General features: G+C 38.9%; 1 protein-coding gene across 1 annotated transcript; it reads right to left on the reverse strand.

Annotated features, from left to right (window-relative positions):
• Positions 1-4,029: 4,029 nt before the first annotated feature.
• Positions 4,030-18,124, reverse strand: CPO (carboxypeptidase O). Its single transcript, XM_071434230.1, has 11 exons — positions 18,013-18,124; positions 14,730-14,805; positions 14,196-14,320; positions 11,609-11,723; positions 10,457-10,558; positions 9,534-9,638; positions 8,920-9,030; positions 7,717-7,807; positions 6,933-7,135; positions 5,890-5,974; positions 4,030-4,664 (listed from the first exon to the last, which is right to left on the reverse strand). Exons 1-11 carry the CDS (start codon positions 18,090-18,092, stop codon positions 4,396-4,398), a joined length of 1,362 nt encoding a protein of 453 aa, XP_071290331.1. The 5' UTR covers positions 18,093-18,124; the 3' UTR covers positions 4,030-4,395.
• Positions 18,125-20,219: the final 2,095 nt, after the last annotated feature.

Below are 20,219 nucleotides of genomic sequence, written 5' to 3' on the forward strand. Positions count from 1 at the left end.
ATATTATTTGCCAGCTTGCAGAAAGTAAATGAGTTTTATGAATGCCTACCATGCACATAAACAGACCCTGTGAGATTTGGCAGGCAGGAGCAAGTGATGACAGGTTGTTATCAAATTATTCCTTTATATTTTATACCAACAAGGATCATAAAGATTTGTTGGGAGACAGATACAAGAAATATAAAATGTGTTCTAGACAACATCATTAAGAGTACCCAAGTTTACTAATCCTGATGCCCAATCATAACCCCTGGTAACTTTATCTTATTATTTGTCCCCTCTCAGCTTAGTGGTAATGAAAACAAAGCAGCCTTGGCCAGCCATTTATGAGGAAGGAAATTGTTAAAACAGCATGTCTCAATAAAGCAACGGGCTCTGCTGTTGTTTTTGTGTATGATACAACTGGACATCCCGGACATTCCCAGTCAAGGAAACCCAGCCAGAAGAGGACACGGGCAATGAGATAAAGCTTATCAGAACCATGTGTACATACAGATTGTTGCCTAAACGGAGCCCCAAACCAGCTCAGTATACTTTGATTTTCAATCAGACCCTGACCTTTCTGTCTGAAGTACGCCCCCAGACTACGTTTGGAAAATTGTCTGGAACACACTGAGAACTTTTGTGTTTCTGAGCAGGTTTGTTCTGGTTAAGACTCCTCCCAATTTTCATACACAGTGTAAGATATTTAAGTCTGAGAGTTTTTAACTTGGAATAGAATCTGCATGAAAGGATGATATTTGGAACATAAGCAGCTTATCAGGAAGTAACAACTTGAATTGCAAATGCTTCCCCAGAAGGTGATTTGCCAGAGGTGTTTTCGACCATCTTCTCAAAACTGTAGGTTTTTGCTCTTCTATCATGTGATGCTCTAAGAAATGAGGCTACACACATTCATTTAATAATATAGCTCCCTTGTGATATGTTCACTTTCCTTAATGAGGGCAGTGTTGCTAACTTGTTAGAGCCTGAGGACTGTATCAAATTAACATAGCATGGAGGAAAAATTAGCAGAGAGAGGAGCTCCTTGTGTGAAATGGAATGAGATCACTGATGGTCCTTTTGTCAATCTTTATTTTTGTACTACAGACAAAATGTTAACAAGAATAATATAGAACACTATTACTCATAACTGGGATGCCCTTGTTTTTTTTCAATAACCTGAATGACCAAAAGTAATTAAACTTTCACAGTACTGATTATATAATAAAGCAGGCACAATACAGGTGCTTAACTGTGAGAAAGAAAGGGAAGGAGCATGGATCTTGGTAAAGTCATTGGGGAGAAATGACAGTGAATAGATGGATTTTCTAGTTTTTCATGACAACCTTTTGTTTTGCATGTGTTTTCATGAGTGAATCTACAGTCCCACTATAGTCTCAGTAGAATAATGCTGTGCTTCTGCTAATATACAAGAAACCAGAATGCAGCTCTTTCCATACTTCATCATAAAGCAAAACTCTCAAGGGCCAGAGAAGGCAACAAAGAAATGCAGGAGAGAGAAAGCTAGGATTCATGAAGTAAGGGGAGTTTCAGTAGAGACATCCACACTACATTTTTCTTTAAAATTTTCCTTTAAAAAACATGGTTGGTAAAATACACTGGCTCTGCAGTGATTTTTGTCAGCTATATGTGTTGCTCTTGTACAAGCTCAACAGATACACAGAGAAGTCAGCAAACTGGGAGGGTATGTGAAATATAGAGCCCGTGTAAGATTTTAAACATCAGTTTGCTGCATCTTTTGCCTTTCAGTGATTGTGCCTTGCTTGTGCAATGATAGTTCCTAAGAGGGGCTGTGAGCACTCCTGTGGAATGTCTGTTCTGCAGTGGCACTGGGAGCAAGGTGCTGCTTCCACACAATGTTCATTTGGGGTTTCCCTGTGCAAAGGGGGTGAGCCATTGCTAACAGATGTAAGGAGCTGTACACCCAGGCATAATCAGCAGACATTCTTTTAGGTAATGATCATTGCCAAATATATATTTTTTAATTTTTTTTTTTTCTGGCAAAGGCTTCCCCTCCACTTCTATAATTATTGAATGCTGGCAATGCTGGAGGTAAAATCCCCCTGTATTCTCTTGCCTCAGTGCGTGTTCAGGGATACCTTCCCATGCCTGATGGATGTTATTACAACAAGACCTAGTGAGGGACAGAGCCATTCCACAAAAGCCTGCTAGTTAACTTTAGGACACACCTGGTTGTATCTTTCAGTGATAAGCATTTCTATCAAAAGATACAATCAGCAAAACTAGCTCACTTCCTCTCTGGCTCTAGGCATAGAAGCTGTGCAATATCTCTGAATCCAGAAAAGAAGCCCTGACTGGCAGCATTTTTCTACCAGTGTAATCATGGGTTAGGTTTGGAAAGCGTTTGGTGGCAACCCAGGCCGGGGTTGGCTTTGGCAAGGTCAGCATGTGGGCATGGTTTCCCAGAGGGCACTGCCATCTGCTGCTGGTGGCACCAGGGAGCTTCACTGCAGCTCACCAGCAAATGGCTATGAACACTTGTGGTCAAGCCTCACTTGCTTAAAGATGGCTCACAGTCATGGGCCAGATGGACTTGTTTGGTTTCTTACAGTTCCAAAGACAGATTATACAAATATAAAGACTTACAAGTCACATCCTAAACTAAAAAGAAGTTTAGGGAATGCAGCTTCTGTGGGGAGAGGTGCTAATTAGTGACACCTGCTCCAGTGCCCAGCAACAGACAGGTCTTACTGTAAATGAGTGGTGGGTCTGGAAGGACAATGCTCTGGGGAACCCGCAGGAGTTAGGCAGATTTAGTTACACCAGTTGGTAATAATCTGTGGATGATGAACGCAGGAGTAAGACTTGTCAACTGTTAATACACACAAAATGACTAGAGGATGTGCTTTGGAAATATGACTGCAAGGTTGTATTTTTTAAAATTTTTTTTAAATGGTATAATGGTGAAGTGATACATATCCTTCTCTTGGCAACATTGGAAGAGAATTGGACAATATTCTCTTCCCTAAAGTTGGAAATTTTATTGAAAAATCTCTGGTTAGCACACTTTCCATTTTCAAGCACAATCTTGACATTTGCTAAGAAAATAATTTCTTTTTTTTTTTTCCTATTCCCTGGATTCTTCATTTTCTATCACAACAACCCCCCCCCCCCCCAATCTGTTATCTGTAGTAGCCAAGCCTGGTGGATTTCTGGAATGTAGGACTCCTGGATTCAAAAGCAGACTACAGGTTAAAATAGGCCTCCCCTATTTCAGTGAATGCCCTGCACCCTCTGGTGTTGGCTGTAACAACACAGAAGCTCTTACCTTGGCATTCCCTTTTGACTAGCTCAATTGGAGAGTCCCTACTCAATGGGCTGAAATATTTCCTTTCCTCTGCACTCCACTGAACTTCCAGTTTTGCATGAGGATCCCAGGAAAATCCCTGAAGGTTGCAGGCTCTCTCAAATGATGGAGAGCAGACAACAGAACCCACTTCTCTACAGTCAGCCCCAAAGGATTAAGGTGGTTGGTAAGAAAGAAACCTCTTTGTAAATAGACTTTTTTTATGTACAATCTTTAATGAAATCCCTTAGGAGTCAAAATCAAGGACGATAATTGTCACCATCAGTCAATTTTGGAAGTTGAAAATGCAATAAAAAATTCTCTGGTCTGCTCTGTAGGAATAGCACCCCATCCTTATCTTTCTTTTCCCTTTTGCTTTCAAATTTTTGGAGGATCTGGGCACCTTCTATCTTCAGTAATCTGACTGTGTCTAAGTGACAGGGCCACACCTCTTCTCTGTCCCTATGTGCTTGCACCAATTCAACTCTTCAGCTTGCTTCAGACTGTTGTAGATGGTTTCCTGATCATGGCCTTTCACCACCTTTTGAGGCCCTGTATTTTCTAGTGAATCCCAATGTGGCAGACTAGGGAAGGAAAGTGGAGGACAAGGAAGCCATCCAGTTTTCTGTAGTGGGATTTGTGGACTTCTAAGTCTCACAGCTATCCTGCTAAGACCAGCAACACACAGAGGAGTCAGCGGGTTCAGGCAGTACGGAATATTGTGACAGATCTGGACTGTGGCTGACAGAAGGGCTACACAAGCCCAGGTGAGCCTCTAAAAACATGCTCCAAAGAACCAGGGAGTAATAGTGCTCTGTCCCCATGGGTAGTTGTCATGAGTTGATTTTTTAAGGTTATTTAAAGACTAAGCAGAGCCAGCAAGTGAAGCTTGGGGAATTGCCACAGCTCTTTATCTTTTCCTTCTCCCGAAAAACATAGCTATCAAACCACAAGTCCTTTTATTTTATGGGATGAGCCTTTATTGAAATACTTGACATTTAATTCCTTTGCTGATGTAACTTTTTATTTTTGAGAGGACATTATATTTTTCATGTGAGTCTCTTGCTGGGTTCTCTAACCTGTTTTTAAGAAACAGACCATGTAAGTACAATACCCAGACAAAGGCTCAGGCCCAAGCTGCTGGAGGTCAGCACCACATCTCCATTTGTGAAGTACTTCTTATCAACATAGTCTATGATCATTGTCACAGCCAGCATAGTCTCCTCACACGTGGGCTGGATTTGGTCAGCGGGGAGAACGAATCCATGAGTGCCCGTGTCTCGCAGTTCAAATGTGTAGGAGAGTGGAATGCCAATCGTGTGCGCCCAGTCCCGAGAGGAGCCTGAGTTACTGTCTGTGAATTTAAAAATAGAGAGGAGATATTTGTATTAAGCATGGTTCTTTAAAATTACTTCTTGTTAGAGTTAATACAAGTTTATACCAGAATCCCTGAACTAAGCAGTAACCATATATCACTGTGACATGGAGAACAGTTTTTAGGTGCTGTAATTCTTAGCTATACTAAATGTATATGGAGTTTCCTAAGTGACACAGTTCTTCATAAGATGGCACTGTACAGTAACAAGAGATGAGTTTCAGGGATTCTGTGTTTTTAGCATTTTACTATGACTAGTGTGGGGTACGAGGTGGATTGGACATTTATCTTGTTTTGTACTTAATTTTCTACATGGATACTGACTAGAATTTATACATATATATATGTTTTAAAGCATAATTTTGGTCAAATCTGAAAAATTTCTGGCTTCTCCCTATATCTCTGTTCATCTTCCTTGTGGATTGTTTTTCTTACCTGTTCAGTGTAAGTACAAACCCTGGCAAAATGCAGCCCTAGGCACAGGCAAGTTGCATTACACTTACACTGCATTGCTCATGCAGTCTGTGCCTCTGGGACTGGCGCTTGGGGACTGGCAGAGACAGCCAATGGAATATGCAAACCACACGGGTTCTGGAGCCAGCTGCTTACTGTTCTCACTGACTAGCATGACTTATTGCTTACTGGGAAAATATTGGGTTTACCAGGCAGTCTCTAGGGCCCTCAATCCTCTTGTTAAGGCTGTCAACTTTTGTAAAGGCTGTCAACTCATATTAGCTATGATGTGTTTGTGATGTGGCCATCCAGTCTACTAGGAACAGGGCTGAAACAGATATACTTCACACAGAATTGTAAGCAGCTGCCATGTGATCATGTCTGATGAAGTAACTGTAGACCTGATTGGGATTTTAATTTTTGCTTGATTCCAGTGAAGACAAATAGGAGTTTTGCTGCTGACTTCAGCAAGGTGAGGATGATCTATCACCAATCTCCTTCTGTCCCCTGTGATGGATCTGTGAGGAATCCATGTAGGAATTAGCTTCTGATCAATGCTTCGTCCGTTCCTACAGTCAGCTTTATAATTTAGAGTTATCTTGTATTCAAATGACTGCTGCTGACATGTTGCACCGAACCAGCCCTTTAAATATTACTCAAAGTAGAAATTCAGCAAAACAGCACTTGCTGATGCATGTGACACAATTCTTTGAAACACAGAGCAGTCAAAGGGAAACATAAAAAAACTTACATAAAATTAAAGCAGTTGATCCTACTCTGTAGCTGGTCCCATACTTTCCTTTCAATGCAGCAGCTGCTTCCTTTGCAACTTGCATCTGGAAATTCAAAATAGGAACAGCCTTGGCATCAGTGGCACTACCTTTGGCAATTAGTTTGAGTGGACCAAAATTTTTGTCTATTTCATCTTTGCATTTACATATGATCAGCTTTAAGTTTTGATATTACTTCTATCTTTACTCTTGATATTCTTCAAGGAACCCATTAGAAACATTTGAACAAATTGTCCTTGATTCTTTTAATGCAAATTGTGTTAAAATTTTAAAGATGACTCTGCTACTAGATAGAGATCCTATTTGCTTTACTGTAAAGCTACAGCCTGTATTTTGGAGAATTTAGAGTCTATGCTATATAACACACTGGTACTGACTACAGCAGTGATTGAACTCTTACTTGTTTTATTACCATAGACTCTGTATCCAACCATCCTTAGAAACTGATCTATAGACAAAATAAACAACTTCTCCAATGACTCATAAGAAGTCCAAACCCAAATCCCTCATGCTCTTGGGCTAGTGCTGTACTGGAATCTTCATAAAGACACACATAAGAGGACTTAAATCAGAACACTCAGAAACTGAGAGAAGAAATAACCAAGAAATAGGTATTTGGATCCCATTTTTCTGAGCATGTTTGGAATACTCTTTCTGGACACAATCATGATAACCATATGTGTATAATGTGCTAGCATCCTAAAGTGCAAATTCATTCTTGTATCCAGTGAAAGTTGGTGCTCTTCTCCACTTACCTTGCTTTGCATTAACCCTATCTGTAGTAGTTCAGTTTTCCTGATTTAAGATGAAGAATTAGGATTTCTGAGGCAAATAAACCTTACTGATGCTAAACAGAGAAGCAGTAACTCTGTTCAAGCCAAGTCCCTGAACAAGCCCAGCTCCTCTGAAGGAAAGGCAAGGCAAGAGTGCAAGTACAGTTGCACCATGTGCTACTGCCCGTATTTACTCTCTACAAAGGTAGAAGATAAATGTTTTGCCCTACCAGTTCTTCATTGTTACTTGGAGGTTTAGTTGTGGAACCATATGGGGTGAGGATGAGCTGTCCATAGGAGTGAATTGTTAAATAGCACAAAATGTCACTCTTCTTGCTTTTGATAAACTGAGCCACAGCTCTTGTCTCAGGCTCTGATTCTGGTCCAGATCCACAGAAGACATCACTGCTGCAGTTAAAGGACACACCAACACCTGGGGAGGAATACAAACACTGAATCAATGGAGAAATATAGAACACCAGTTCAGAGGGAACTGGGAAATTTACCTTGGAGTGTTAAGGCATGTGTTTATGTGGGCAGGGGACTAGACAGCTCAGTGGGACTTTAGCATTACACTCAGTAGGTAGCAACTAAAATTTGATGCAAGACTAAAATATTTATTGCACATTTTCAGGATGGCTGCAACGAAAACACTCTGACACCACCACAGTGTACCACACTCCAGGGAAGCTTTGGAGGCTCCTTGAAATTCATGGCAAATGTAAATATTGGCTGTTAAGTGACTAACTCTTAACATTCCTGCCTAGAGCCGATGCTTGCTCCTGCAGTGAGTTAGAGGTATAGTTACATAAGAGAAATTTTCTGCTCACAAAAATAAGTGCTAGTGGAAAGTCAATGAGTTAGTACTTTGACAAACCAGGATTTTATTTTTACATATGTCTTGATGACAACAAGGTGAATATTCCTTTGTTATAGGACTAGATTTTACTTCAGAAACTAGTTATTACTCTTGCTTTACTCTTGTGTTCATGATCTGAAATACTTCAAACTTACTGCCCCAGGATGAATTGAAGTTTCGGTTCAGATCAGTGCCATAGCAGGTGCCATTCTCATATGGAGAACGGCTTTTCCTCCACAAACGATCCTGAAGAAAAGTAACTTCTGTTACATAGTAAAAACTCAATGATCCATATGGCCCAGCAATTATATGGTGTAAATATCCCCCTTTTTTTTTTTTGACCTCAGCATTCTAACTAACCCTGGTATTGTAAGAGTACAACTCCGTGTACAAGGCTGATAAAGCTCAGTGACAGAACAATTAATTGGCTACAGCCAGGCTGTCATCAGCCACAAACCTGTGTGCACCCTAAAATAAGCCTCTGACCTTTTTATTTTTATTTAAGTATGCTTTTTCTGTAGTGCTCAACTGCTTCTGTGCAGTGTGGCACTGCTAAGCAAGGCATTGTGAGGGATAAGAGAGTATGTTTCAGATTCAGGAAGATAAATTCTTTTTTGTCAGCTAATCTTGCTACTGCTCCCTGGTTCCCTGCTACACTCCCAGCTCTACAGGTTCTGTGCAGACCTCACTGCACCACCTGCATGAGCTTCCCAGCTGAATTACCTGTGCATCCAAGTGCAGTGTTTGCTATGCCCCACACCTGTCTGGGAGCAAGGTGGGAGAGAGCCCAATCCACATGGTGGTAGCCATGGGCCATCCAAAGGTCCTGCATTAAAAGGTGCTTCAACTGGGCACAGGGGCTTAAAAGCATGGTGAGTGTGGCTGAAGACCAACATTTTGCATTATTCTCCATATCAGAATATTATTTGGGAGGGCACACTTCTTTCATAACTGAATAGCCTGATATTTGACCAATTCTCCTCCTCTGCTGTGCAAAGGTTCTAGGACCCATCTGCTACTTGACATCTTTTATGAAAAATGAATAACTTCCAGACATTCTGAAGTCCACCAACCAAACCTTGAGCTGTTATCAAAGAAGTAATCCCATCCTTAGAAACCTAAAAACAATTGATCTTGTGGTTTTGTCTTCCCAAGTCTTGTGATGTTTGCTAACAATATTTAGTTCATTTCAAGTGATCACTGATTTGCCAAAAGAAACAAAATCTCTGCCATGAGAGGATTTATGTGAATATCACTGTTTTCTGTTTAAGTATAATTGCTATGACCCTATCTAAAAGTAACAAAACATGCTGGGCACATCTAACTTTCAGTCTAGTTCCTGGATTTTCATTACTTACTTCTTCCCAGGAATAGATGTAGCCATCAATATTGAGGACTGGCAAGACATAGAAGTCCAAATTCTGCAGAAATCTGCTTATCTTGGGGTCAGTTTTGTAATTTTGAAGAATCTGAAAAGAAAACATACAGAGCACTGAGCAGAGAATTTGGTGGTAATCACTGCAAAAAGTGAGTTTAGAACTATCATCAGGTGATTACTCACTCCTGGATATCACCATGGTACCCAACATCTACTTGATCCCTAGGTACTTTTTCTATACACATGGAACATTGCTATATCATAGATTAGGATTTCTTTATTTCAGGAGGACTGTGACTTTTTGATAGAGAGGCTTGATCTAACAGCCATTGTGAGAAAAGGAGAGGTTGATACCAAGTTTTGGGAAGCTTTGGAAACATTTAGGTGGAGGAATTGGCACACTAATTAATAATGTCCCATATATCAAAACGTGATTTGGACTTTGGTCTCTACAGATATCTGTACTATATACTAATTTTGCAAATCATATTTTAAGAGAAAAGCTTAATATTTGGTGCCACAATAGAAAAGATAACAGAAGCATCCAAAGTGATATGGTTTGGTTAGTATCTAAATGGAAGAGTAAGGACTCACTTCTTTCACAAACCACTGACAGAAGGCTGGAGAGATCCATTCTCTGGCATGAATCCCACAGTCCATCCAAATTATCTTTTTGGTTTTATTTGATGGTTGGCTGATCTAAGAGAATGTAAATGTGATCATTTAAAAATTGTTACATTACAATAAAATACCTTAATGTAATACAAGAAAGTAAAACATGTGCCATGATATGCCATTGACCCATCTGAGATTATTATTATTATTGTTATTATTATTACTGGCATTTTTATTACAAGCTCTTTTTCCTTATAACCCCATCTTTATAGTATTACAAGGCATAAGTTTTAAAGTGTCTGTTGAGCAGAAGTGTCAATAGAACAGTTAATAGAATAGTTTCTTTCTTTCCTTTTCCATTTGTATTCATTATTCACAGGAGTGGTTGCTCTTAGTTGAAGATTTTTAAATTTTTTGTTTTTAGAAGGGGAGTAACAAAAAGGCAGGGTGTCTAATACTACTCAGTGATAGGAACAGATTAGGCAATAACTAACCCAGATATTAAGACTGTGGTTTTTCCTAATGTGCCCAATAAAAAATCATGGAATACTGCTTGCAGAAAGGCTATCTGCTGTATAAAGTAATAAAAATAACAAACTAAAAGTCTTTATCCTCACACACAGCTGTTGCTAAGCTAGTTTCAGCTTGATTTGTATTTCTAAACAAGGCTTCAGTTAAATTTGTTGTTTTCAGTACATAATAGCAATAGCAAGCTCATAATGATAGTGTCTGTGAAAGCTGGCAAATCTTACCATAACATAGGGGAGTAAAACCATCTCCTGTTATTTCAGTGGATTGGGATGAACGCTATCTTAGGAAACATCTGAATCCTGTCTTCTCCTGAGTACTTTTCTTTTTTTGTTAAGATATGTTTTATTATTAAGGGAAATTTCCTCCCTTACCTGTAGGTAATACATTGTTCGATTCTCAAATGTCTTCCCCAGGATGTGCTGAGTCACCAGCTCACTGTTGTTCTTCTGGATCTGAGTCATCCATTGATAAATCTGAAATAGTTGCAAAGAATTCTTGTCCAAAGTGGGAGTTTCCTTCTCTTTCCCACTTCCATTTCCAGATTAAAGCATTTTCTTTTGTTTAGACAAGCAACATTTTCCTCAGAGTTTATTTCAGTCTGTGATGTCACTTACAGACATGGCAGGTGTTTCACATGCCTGTGTGCATGTCTGTATCTCACTGGGTGTTAAAAGGGGACATTGCTGCAATGCAACACAGATTCTCCATTCTGGATGTCATTCAACATGCCCATCCTATTGGGCATCCTCCTGGTGAGCTCACCAGACATGAAGCCACACCATCAACTCTTCAAAACAGTATTACAATCTCTTCTCTATCAGCACTGATTTTCCACATCTGGGTCAGCAGTAGTCATCCACAATGGGTAGCTCAAGCAAAACCTACATGAGGGTTGACTTTGTTCTCTCATTTTTATTATGCAGCTAGGAGAAAGAATTGCCACCACGCACTGCTTTTGTCCAGGTTTGCCAACTGGTGTGTGAAACATGGCACCAAGGAGTCATCACTGCCCACTCCTAAGACATTGTTTTCTCCTGAAGTGTCAAAACCCTGCCCTTAAATTACTTCCTTATACAGATATCCCACTGTTCACCTCTTCTTCCCCACTGGGATTCCAGACACCACAATAGTCATTGCGCTTCACAATTGCCTCAGCACCAAACAATCTGGGACTTATATGAATAAATGCTAAATAATAAAGAATAACAGGGCAGAAAGGTAGTAAACCAGCCAAATGAAACACAGAATGTTATCTGCAAAACACTGCAGCTGCTTCGCACAGAGCATTTATATTTTGTTCAGTTAAGAATTGCAGATTTAATACAAATTAATGGCAAATCCATATTCAATTAAACCAGGCTAGGATTCTAGTCAAAGAGTAAGGACCGATTCTTTAAAGAAGAAAGTTAGAAAGAGGTCCCCTGACTTTAGCTGAGCTTTCTGCAAACACAGAATTGCCTTCTGTGGCATTTACAGAACAGAAAACAACAAAGTACACAAGCAGAATTAGGCTTTTTCTTTACCTCTTCCATTGGATGGTATTCAGTGTAGACATAACCTCCTGAGACCTGTCTGTGGCTGCTCCTCTCCCTTGGCATGCTCTGATCCACAAGTTTCTGCACATCAGGTATTAGGACTCTGAAGGATGGAAAAAGGGAAGATAGAAGAGAAAACAATTCTGAACAGTTGCTGCAGAACTGTCATGGTGGGTTCATTGCTTACATCAGAAAATGAAAGGATTTAACTCTTCTGTTGTGATTTGCCTGGCAAGATCATCACCATCAGCATTATAGGTGCTTTCATGTAAAGCAAAGTTCCAAGTACTGAGATTTTCACAGGGTTTTAACAATAATTATTTTTACCAGATTGTTAAAGTTCCAATTTTCTACCAAGAAAAAAAGGTCAAGATTTATTTTCTTCACCACTTCTATTTTTGAGCAAAATTCCAAAAATACCACCTTTGGGAAAAGGAAGTGAAAGAGAAAAATTTAAGATTTTATGCTGTTTTATTGAGACATTTTGAATTTGCAAAGTTTCCACAGAAATATTCATTGCAATTTGCAAAAATCAGAACAAACTCCTTATTTCCTTCAAATAGCTTTTTTTTGCTTTTTTTTTGCTTTTTTAGCTACAAAAACAGCTCAGAAACTAGTATAAACAAAGCCATGATTCCATGATTCAGGGAGTCAATAAAACCTTTTCCTTGGCTTTAGTGGACTTTGGATGAGAGGCCATTCTCACTGCAATCTGCCCCTTGTAACTGCTGCAAATCTGTGCTCATTGTAAACCATTGTGATAAGACAATGGCAAAGGTAGCTCCAACCCTGTTCATCTCGAATGCTGGAAATGCTAACAGGCTTTTCTGCTGACAGTCGCACTTATAAGCATTTCTGGGAAGCGCATGTAAGAAACTTTTTAAACTTTCACTCTGAGCTTTGATGTTTATTCACATCTAAACTTCAAACTAAAATTCAGACAGTGAAAATTTCCATGAAGTGAAACCACACACACAAAATACCTTATCAGTGCTCTGGAGAATTCAAACCACAGAGTCTGGCACAGTTGGAATATTGATGTCCTTATTATAGTTTGTCATTTATGTCTCTATCATTATATACCTGACTGCCATCCTACCTTCCCTGCATGCCAGCTGCCTTCTAAAGGGTGGTTCCTGCTTTGAATTTGTTATAGGAACTTTGACTCTGTTATTGTTGTACTCATCTCAGCCTCTTTGCAATACACACCCAAAATTTTCATCATGACTAATAATTACTACTCTTTCTTTAAAACTCTATATAAGGTAGATACAGTTCTGGCCAAGGGAAAAAAAGTTGAGAGGCTAATTTCAGTTTAGTATTTAAATTTCCACTAGAATTGGTTGAAACCATTAAAAAATGAAGAGTCTTGACATAAAAAAAGTGGTTAAATATCTTCTGGAACGTTGTCTAAGTATCGAATAGCTAGATAATTTTTACTGGCTCCAACCTTGTATCTCTTCATCTCTGGTTGGCAGGGCATCACACTTACTAAAGGAACTTGTCAGGCAAGATGCAGGATGTCAAGATCAGCTTTAACTCAAAACAGCTTTGAAGTGACACCAATCCTTCTTAAACTCATCTTTGATTGGTAAATGTCAGTGTATGTCCATAGGCCATTTGTCATCAGCCCTGAATGACTACAGGGTTATTTATATTAAATACAGCTAAATTAAATTAGATACTGGTTACTTGAAAAAGTCAGTTCCAAAAGGGAACAGGACTGTGTGAGGAATAGCTCTTATTTAATCCCATTTTCCTTTATAAACACTGTTTGTATCTGGATTAGATCTTCTGGTTGTAAGTAAGGGAAGACGTGGCTGCATAGGTGTGATAAAACATTGTGGGACATTTGCAGGTTGTGGGTCCCAGTTGGGGGCATAGTGCCCACCTGCCACTGGGATCTTTGTCCCAAGCTGGGATGTGTCTCTTTGGGTGGATGGTGCCAGGAAATTTGCACCAGCCTGGTGAAGGGGATAGGGGTAGAAAAATGAAGCTTTTGAAGAAAGTGGCTGTATACTCACTTCAAAAGATCTCTTCTCCAAACTAGAGGAGTAACAAGAGACAGGAAAGGGAAAAGGGGAGCTAGACACTGTTTCCCTGCAGTGGCACCAATTAAACCTTTGGGCTCTCCGGAAGTGGAAGGAACTTCCATTCAGATATCCATGCTTTCCAAGAGCAAAGCATGCTCTTAAAAGTAGTGGTTACACTAAGTTTGGCCTCTTGAGTTCAGACTAAAAAATTGTCATATATCTGAGTGCCATCCTCTCAGAGGCCACTGAGAAGGCCACAGCAGGAGACAAGAGAGATTGGGCTGTCTCAGGTTCCAGCTCCAGATTCACAGTCCAGGCTAGGTGGAAGATAAATACATGGGGCAGAGGGGAATGGGCTTCTGAAGGTTCAATACAGCATCTCTGTGTTTGGCTGGTCAAGGTAAGTTGGAGGCATTTGGAACAAAGGTTGGGTCCTATTGCCAGTACTATCTGACTGTTTATCAGATGGGGCTTGGTCCTGTTCTGATAACAAGGAAGATTATTAAAGCCAGCCTTCCCCATCAAGGTATTAGAGATTGTACCTGTAAGAGATCATATGCTGAGCTAAGCTGTCTTTCATCTCCTGCACCAGAGGGGCTGGGACCCTTATGTGCAGGTCCTCCCCAGCCCTAATGTCTTCAGGCAGCAGGGGTTTCCACAAGTCCAGCTGTGCAGAGAAGAAAGAAATGCACAAATGAAGCTCTGTTTTCAGAATGAGAACTATATTAGAGTAGTTGCATATCAACAAATGAAAAAATATTTCCTTCAAATTGTCCTGGTAACTCTCCAGTCATCTGTTCATAGAGCACAGAGCACAGGCTTAGTGCCTTTATTGACTCAGGCACCACTGATAAAGAGCAGCATTTTCACACAGCCATGCAAAGAAACTAACGTTTTTCATATAAATTCCTTCAGGTAGTAGAAGGGCAATTCCACACTACATTAAAAAAAAAAGTTAAATAAAGCTTTTTCTAGTTTACTTTAACCTTCACTCCTATCAAAAGCTACATGCATATCTGTTTTACAGCCCAAGACTCCACTTTGCTTTTTGGGCACATGTAGTTATTTTTACCTACCATGAAAGTACTGCAAAGAAGTTGAAGATGCTGGACTTGCTGAATTGTTTCTGGTACAATATGCAAAACCTGATCCCTGGAAATTCAGTAGAGAAACAAGATTAATTTTAAGGTCTGTTCAAGTATCCATTATTTCAGAAGTCAAAAGAACATAATTTGTTATGTAGAAGGAAGACAGAGCATGTAACAGTGCTTTTAAGCATTTAACAAAACTCTAAATTATGAATTTGTGGAATGTTTCGGCTGCAAACAGGACTAAGTGATGTGACTTTTCTGTTGCTAGAGCATTAGCCACTCTGCTTCCTTGCCAGTGGCAGTGCTTTCTTCACCATACCAGCTTTGCAGAAGCCAACTGCTTGCAGGAGCCCTCATGTGTGTTTCTGCCTTTGCAGGACCAGGGCCAGAATAAAGGCATTGGTAATACATGATAAAATGTTTATTTGATAAGATGTCACTTTTTTCCCCTCACATTCGGGATTTATTCAATTATTCCAGATTAACTTTGTGCTTGGCCAGTCTATTTCAGCATGCAGAAACTTTTGATAGTCATGATAAATGAACATTGATAAGAACTTGAGATGTCTACAAACTGCTTTTCATGAGAATAGTCAATTTATTCCAGAATAGCAAATATTGTCTCCAGAACTGCATATTCTTGGTCAATTCACAAGAAGTAAAAAATTTCTAGTACAGAATCTATCATTTCATATTTCTAGAAAAGACTCACAGAATCCAGTGTCTATGTTTTCATAAGATCCCGTGAAATTTTCATCTACTACAGGCTATATCTGATGAAAATATTGAAAGTTTACAAAGAACAAGTTAAAATGGATGGAAAAATGCAGAAAAGGCAAATCAATATGTTCTGTTAAAAATGCCCTTGGAAGGTTTTTTTTTATAATATTTTTTCAGTGTTCCTTCAGATCAGCTTTCCAGGATTGACAGTAAGTGTAATGTTTCTAGTGAAAGGGCTTCAGAGTGAGGAGTGGATGTTGATACTACATTGCATTACTCAAAGGTGGAAGTCCAGGTATCCACTACTGATGAGAACAGAATAGAATGGGGAATATTAGAAACTTTCCTATTTGCTAGCAACCAGAAACTGCTTCACAGTCTCTTGTAGTGACTTCAATGGAGTCTTTACCAGACAAGAATAAAAAATGAACATTTTACATTTTAAAGCTTTTGTAGCAGAAATTCTTATTGCAAAAGTAAGCCGTGGTCATTATAGTCATCAACGTAATATGTTCTTATCATCTGAACTGCAACTGCCATCTTTTGTGCTTCCATGCAGGAATGTACAATTATCAGCTTAATATACATACAAATAGAATTCACTATTCATTCTCTTTATCCCCAGAGAAACAGAGGGATTTGTGGGTTTTTTTACATCTCTCTTGAACATATCACCTTTTCTGAGTAAGAACTTGATAGTTAAAACAGGCAGTTTACTACTGCTTTATGAGATGCCAATAGCCCCATATCTGTGGGGGAAAATGATTACACTAGTATTGCTCACAGGAATGGTGCAACAGTCATGTTGTACAGATTGGTACAACAGTCATGATGTCTTTAATAAACCTTGTAGATGCAGGATAAACATCTTTGCTAGCAGAATAAACATCTCAGCTGCAGTTCAGAGTTTATTCTCTCTAAATGCCTAGGCTTGCTATGTTCTTTGTCTATCAGGAAGGGAAACAATATTCTGTAATATCTTTCTATCCTCATTGACATTATGTCTTAATTACACCAAATCAGAGAAATTCCAGACAGTCAGATTGCTGCCAGATGGCCAGCTCTTATTTACTGATAAACCTTTCACAATAGCCAGTGTGGAGACAAACCATTTTTAATAGTAAATTAAGATTAGAAAGCATATATTTGTTTATGATTATCAACTGAGTTTCTTAGTGGAGAAGTGCAAAGTCAGCCTATGTGACCCCATGAGAACTACAGTTTTTAAAATTCTACAATTAAGCTTGCTTAACAAATTAAAGGACTGTTCTCAGCACAAGCTGTATGTCCTTGGATGCTCATAGATTGGATGTTTCATTTCATTGTTAAACAGAGCAGAGGACAATGAAAATGGGCTTTACTAATAATTTGGTGTTTGTGCAGGTGCTGCCCACCCAAAGTCACACTGACCATTCAGTACCTGTTTTTAAATTCCATGCAAGTACTAGACAGGTTCAATTCTGGACAATAATTAGAAACAGAAATGAAAAATACATTACCAGGGATCTGCTGAATTCTATTCACTGAAATCAGGCTCTAACTGCATCTCTGATACAAATCTAAAGACTAAATATTATCCAAGGGAATAATACATTTGAAGTAGTGACTCCATATGCTCTGCTAGGAGATTTTCCAGGAGAGCTGCTGAATGGATACACTATGAGGGAACTTACTTGCTGTAGGTATTGCTTGATTTTCTGTTCTTTTCATGACTATATTCTAGGAATATAATTCATCTAGAGACCTTCAGCACCAGACTACTTTCTCTGTTTGCTTTAGAAAATTCCATGTATAAATTTATATGGGAATAGGTGGCCTCCATGTTACGTTCATGCCCACCCTACAAATCCCAGCTGCCACCATGGCTGCTACCTAGCTCCTTGAAAGTTGAGGGGGAATAAAACCAAAACAGTTTAGATAGGCAAACAGAATAATTTTACATCACTCATTTTCTGAAGTGCAACTGAGAATGAAAAATAAAGCATAACTAAAGATTTCATACTTTTCAAAACATTAATCAATAATAAAAAAATGTGATAATCTCATTAGCTGAACACCTTGGAGTGAAGGTTATCTGGAATAACTCCCTTAGCTTTTTTTTTTGTACTTGTTACAGATTTCCAACAGGTCATCATTATCTTTTTCATATAACCTAATCTGTCTTTTATTAATAGATATAATTTTGCTCAGTCATACCCCTTGCTTTATACTCAGAAAAGGCATTTTACTCCTGCAGCATCTGGTTTCAAAGTTCATTATGAAAGAGGCTAAGCCAAATGCATTTCAACTAATGGAAACAGGGCATCCTGAGATGCATTTGAGGACCATTCTGTGGCTCCTACAGCTGTAGCTATGTCTCTTTCAGCTTGGATTAAATTCACTCATTCTTCATTTCCCGTCTTCATGTTTTCTTTCCCACTCTTACCAAGCTTACAGCTTAGTAACCCTGTGTCCAGTTTTCCAGCTCATAATTGTTATTATTATTCTTACAGAGTTTCTGGGACTTCCACTGCATTCACAATTCTTCATGAAACCTGTTCACACTCACCTGTCATATTGCAATTTCAAGCTGAATTTTCCAGGAATTAGTATCCCCAGAGAAAAGATGATCCCAAGAGAAAGCCACATCTTTGTGCAAAGAATTCAGCACTGACAGTGCAGCCTAAAAAGGAGGAAGATAGATCTGGACTGAACATGTGATTTATATAATTATAATATACAACTAGACTTATCCTGTAAGGCAACCTGCGTTTATGAATCATTAGCTTCACTTGTAAATAGTTCTAGATGAATCATTAACTTCATTTGTAAAGTGTTCTACTTTTTCTTAATTCTTAAAAATCTCTTCCACACCCCAAAACACAAACACAATTAGCAACATTCTTACTGAAACACTTTTTCTAAGAACTAAGAACATTTTTCTTCATGTCACCTTTCTATCTTTGAAAATGTTTTGTGACAGAATTGGTAGAATTTAGAGAAAGTGTTACCTGCAAGATCTACAGCAAATCATGATGGTTAGCTTATAACAATCATAGAGATAGGGAAGAACAGGTAGTAAAACAAGCTCTCTCCTTACTCCCTTTCTTTTTATGTTTGTGCCTTTAAGTGCAGTTCTAATCACTTACCTAACTTAAAGGAGGACCTGAAAGAACAACCAATGCTCCATAAAAGGAAATATTGGGACATCAGAGCCTCATCTAAACCACTCTCAGTTGGCCCAGATCAGTCTCTAGCCACAGACTTACAACTCTACACTGTCATAAAAAGTGGTTTTGTTATATACTTTTAAAAAGTGGGCTGGTTACTATCTGAAATATTTAATTTCTTATTTAGTTCACATGGCAAGTGTTAGCATTTGTAGAATGTAGTTAGACATATAGCACAGTTCTTCAGAAAGAAATTGTTTCCCTCATCCTCTCTCTTGGATTAAAACTATCTTGTGGTGATTTGATGAAGAAAACTTCACAGATTTGGGATGCAGAGATTCCAGTAAGTCAGTTTTTGTATACATATAATGGACAGGATACCATCCATTTATTGCTGTAACTGTGGGATATTTATAGATTCTTCTCATCAAAGTACACAGTCCTCTTACATTTTTACAAAGGCTGTTATCAAGGAAACAAGCAGCAGAACTGTCCCAGTATAAAAGAGGAACAGCTAAGCTAAAAAGTATTTTCTCACAAAACCAGGATGCAGGCAGGAGAAGAATATGCTCTTCTTCATAAATCACACCAGACCCTTTCTGTTTTATTGCAACCTTCTCAACAGCCTGGGCCTGAAAATGCTGAGTATTCTCTCCATGTAGATATCCAGCTCACAATGACTTCCAGAAGAGCTGAAAGAAGTCAAGTTTACAGGATTAGATGCAGCTTCATTTGTGAGGAGTCAGCAAAATAAATTAATGTTGGAAGTTCATGGTAACACTCAGGACAGATAACCTTTGCTTTGAGGCACTGCTATGAGGCAGTCTAATGATTTTAAGACTTCTGTAGTGTTGTCTGTGCCCTTTTAATAGACTTGGCTTTGAACTGGGGTTCAGTCCTTTGACAGGGACTCAGAATCTAGGGGGAAAAAAATGGAGGCATAAAGAGAAATGGAGAAAATTATGATAAGTGCTACAATTCAACTCCAGCCCAAAGTTTCCACCTTCACGTTGAAAGCAGAAGCTATTTATTCTGTGGTGAAAACATCACTCCTATGATGCCAAATAGTTATGAAGATAGATAGGCATATAGATAAGGCAGACAGAGAGACATAGATAGATAGGTAGAGTCATTTTGCTTAATGAATATAGAATTCAGAAGAAATGACAGTTGCTTGCTAGGTCTTTGATTTGGATTCTTTTGAAGTCTAGTTGATTTTAATGGCCTTTGGATGAAAGTCCTGTGCAAATAATTATGGACATTTCTCTGATTTAAGAAATGGACTTATTTTGGGGGATTTCAGCAGAAGATTTGTTTGTAAAAGACAATACTTCATTTTCTACTTGCGTTGAGCTGGCAAGCAGCACTTCTGGATTCGAAATAAAAGCCATTAGAGACATTATTCTGCCACCAATGCAAAAAAAATCTTGGGATGAACAGTAAACTTCAACAAGCCTATTGCCCTCTTGGGCATAAATAATGTGTCTCTCAGTAATAAAGTCTGTTCTTTGGTCAGGTTCTTACTGGCAGCTGCTTATCTTTATAGCAAATGTGGGAGGCAGCTTAATCCATTTATTCCCTCCTTGAAAATAGTGGGCAAAAAGGC

The sequence above is a fragment of the Agelaius tricolor genome, unplaced genomic scaffold (assembly GCF_023055355.1).
Source record: "Agelaius tricolor isolate 1412-34295 unplaced genomic scaffold, bAgeTri1.0.p SCAF_10, whole genome shotgun sequence".
NCBI lineage: Eukaryota > Metazoa > Chordata > Aves > Passeriformes > Icteridae > Agelaius > Agelaius tricolor.